Genomic DNA, 3,299 nt, shown 5'->3' with positions numbered 1-3,299 from the left:
TCAATTTGTAAGCTGTGTGTTTATTTCTAGACTTCTAAAATAGAATCTAAACATATTTCTAAATTCAAATTATAGAGGAAAAGTGAGATGGATAAATTAACTTTTCATTAATATGAGTACAGGATTATATGAATTAATAATAGACAAAATAAAACAACAGGAGTTTCATTAAAATTTTTTAATATGAAATTCCAGTGAGGAAATACAAAATTATCACCAACAGAGGGCAGTAGTGAATACAGAACATAACTGTACAAAATGTGATAGATCTTCATAGTTAAGATCTTTTTCTTTAATTCTAGTAAACTAGAATTAGAATTTCTTCAATTCTAGTAAACTAGAATTAAAGAACATACCCACAAGGTTAACAATATCAAATAATAAAGAGTATACAAACTCATACCTACAAGAAGTTGAATTATAATGTGAGCAAAAAAAATTAGATAAAAATGGCAGTGTTTAGCAAGCACAGTATTTATAAAGGATGTTATTTCCCCAAATAAACCCATCATTCCCAATTCATTGATCTCACTGCTCCTTAGGGGCTATCCAAAAATAAAAACTAGAGCAAATGAATGGCCAGCTTCACTTATCTACAAGCAAATGAAAGGTCTGACCTTTTGTGATTAACAGGAAAAGCTAGAGAGGGTCAATGTCCCAGCGAAGTAGAGTAAGGGGGCTCCATTCTAAGCAGAAAATAGGGACCAGTACAAACACCAGGAATCAGTATATAACACATGGGCACTCAACATAAAAGTTAGAGGAAAAGGATGCTGCTGAGTGAGCACCTGAACCTGAACCATAGTCCATGAAACATATTGCCAGGCAGCTGGCAGTAAGGGTGCTGTTAACAAGTGTGTGCAAAGTATTCCCTGCTGGGAATTACACATCCCTTCCTTCCTTTCCTCCTACCCCTGTTGTCCCTCTTCATTTTCACTTTCTTCACACATCACGATTTTCTATAGACGATTGAAAGGCATGAACTTTGCTGTCATCTATATGTAAAAATATATATCCTGCTTAAGAAGAAGAGTAAAGGTTAGTAGAATTAATGGGAAAAAAGGTTGTAATACTTCATATTGGGTAGCCCTACATTATTATCAAATTGAACTATTCACCATGTCCTAAACCTGCTCTACATTTTCCTACCCCACCCCTGCTATTTTCTTAACCTAGAATGCCCCTTCAGCGGTCCCCAAATTTTCTGGCACCAGGGACTGATTTCATTTAAGACAATTTTTCCACAGACCGAGGGGAGGGTAGGGCGTGGGAGGCGGAGCTCAAGGGGTGATTCCAGTGATGGGGAGCGGCTGTAAATACAGATGAAGCTTCATACAGATGAGGCTTCACTGGCCTGCCCCCTACTTCCTGGTGTGCACCCCCTTCCCCCTTTCATGGAAGACGATTTTTCCATGTTGTGGGGGCGGCGCGGAGCTCTGCGGACCGGGGGAGTTGGGGACCGCAGCCCTATATGGCTGTCTCTCATCACAGTCTAAAATATTCTACACTTTCTTGAAAAGGAGTAAAAATAGCATCTCTAAGAAGCCTTCCAGGAAGAACTAATACCTCTTTTCTGTCTACAGTTGCTTACTCACAATTATATTTACAAATACTATAGCATCTTTGCATCATGTTTGTGTATGTTCCCTCTTATTGCAGATGGACATTCTCTCTCTGCTCAAAGCCTTTTTGTTTAAAAATCATGTTCAATTGTTATGTTTCCATAAGAATTAGAAAGACGTTTAACCTTCGGTGTTGCTTATAAGGTAAAGGAAGATTTGGAACTAGACGTTATCCTGAGCCCCTAAGTCAAACAAAAGCATCACTGCCTAACTTCAACGCTCCCAACTTCCCAGGAAAGATGGTGACTTATCGCTTTTAATTTTAAAAACTCTGGAACCCACAGATCTGCCGAGGAAACCTGATTGTTACCAACAGAGAAGAAGAGATAGATGTCTTGAGGAAAAAACCCAGAGTCTTCACCCGTAGGTTATCAGTCAGCCCTCCCCCAGAACTGGGAACTTAAAAGGTCACCCTTAGGAAAGTAAGAAAGGGCGACGGAGCAAGCTCCCTAGATCTGAAGGAGTGCAGTGTGGAGCCCACGCAGTAGAGGTCTGAGGATGAAATCCTTTTCATCTTTGGGGGAGAGGAGAGGGCGGAGGACGAGTCCCAAGGCAGCGGGGAAGGGGCTGGGCTCCGCAGCGGAGACTACAGGGAAGAGAAGTACCTTAAGAATCCCCCTCATCTTCGCCAGAAAGGGGCGGAACTCCTCGGGTGGCACCTCTGGATAGAGTTGGCTCCGCAGCAGCTCCTCCGTGATGCCCTGGTGCCCGTGGAAAGCCTGCTGGGCCAGGCCGCTCAGCAGCCCGCCCAGAGGTTTGCAGCCCTCGAGCTCGCCCGCCATTGTCTGCGAAGGCCCCGCCCCTCAACAACTGAGCGCTGCCCCGCCACGGAGGCCGAGACGGGCCTAAGTAGTCCGGGCAAAGGCACATCCGGGAACGTAGAGAAGAGGTTCATCCCCAAAAGTCGGAGTTGGCAGCTTCTAGGTTTGCTTTACAAAACCCATCCCCTTAGGATGCCACCACGAAAATATCCCTTTGGTTCTAATAGGATCACTCTGCTTCCGCTGATTTCCTTCATCACTCCAGAGCCTACTCAAGAGAAAGATCATTTGGTGATCACTTGAGATGGGGTAGCATCCTGTAAGTTTGGCAGTTTAACTTTTGGATGGCTGTATCTCATTCCAGGCATTTACAACTAACTGAATGGGATCTGTCACTCAGATCTAATTTCCGCATAATCCTTATCTTTCTCCCTTTATCCAAGAAAATTTAACTATCTGCTGATAACATGATGTGTTTGCTTGGGTTGTTAATTGCCTTTTTATTAATATATACACTTGTCTTTCCAGCCAGACCGGGGCTCTGATCCAATATTCCTTTCTATAACAAATATTTTGTTAACACCTTCTTTACTATTCTGAGATGAAATGCATAGATAATATAACTTCCTCCCCATATAATTTCAAGAAATCAATATATTACTCACCTATAAAAATCAAGTACCGATACATGCTACAACATGCATGAACCTTTCGAACATGCCAAGTAAAAGCAGCCAAATGCAAAAGGCCAAATATTGGACAAACCCATTTATACGAAAAGTCCAGGATAGACAAATCCATAGATTGAAAGTTAATTAATAATTGCCAGGGGCTGGAGGAGTGGGGAATGGGAATTGATTATTAATGGGTACAGGGTTTCTTTTGGGGTGATAAAAACGTTCTGGAAGTCGGCCAG

The 3,299-nt window shown here is 42.3% G+C and overlaps 1 protein-coding gene across 2 annotated transcripts in view; it reads right to left on the bottom strand.

Annotated features, from left to right (window-relative positions):
• COMMD1 (copper metabolism (Murr1) domain containing 1) overlaps positions 1–2,437 on the bottom strand; it is a 169,963-nt gene extending 167,526 nt beyond the window's left edge. For both annotated transcript variants that reach the window (XM_012639197.1, XM_012639198.1), the window contains exon 1: positions 2,228–2,437. In XM_012639197.1, coding sequence (XP_012494651.1) covers positions 2,228–2,404 — 177 coding nt within the window. In that variant the 5' untranslated portion in view covers positions 2,405–2,437. The remainder of the gene's footprint in view (positions 1–2,227) is intronic.
• Between the last annotated feature and the right edge of the window lie 862 nt (positions 2,438–3,299).

Source organism: Propithecus coquereli, unplaced genomic scaffold (assembly GCF_000956105.1).
Source record: "Propithecus coquereli isolate 6110/MARCELLA unplaced genomic scaffold, Pcoq_1.0 Scaffold138, whole genome shotgun sequence".
NCBI lineage: Eukaryota > Metazoa > Chordata > Mammalia > Primates > Indriidae > Propithecus > Propithecus coquereli.
This window is presented reverse-complemented; position numbering and strand designations above follow the sequence as displayed.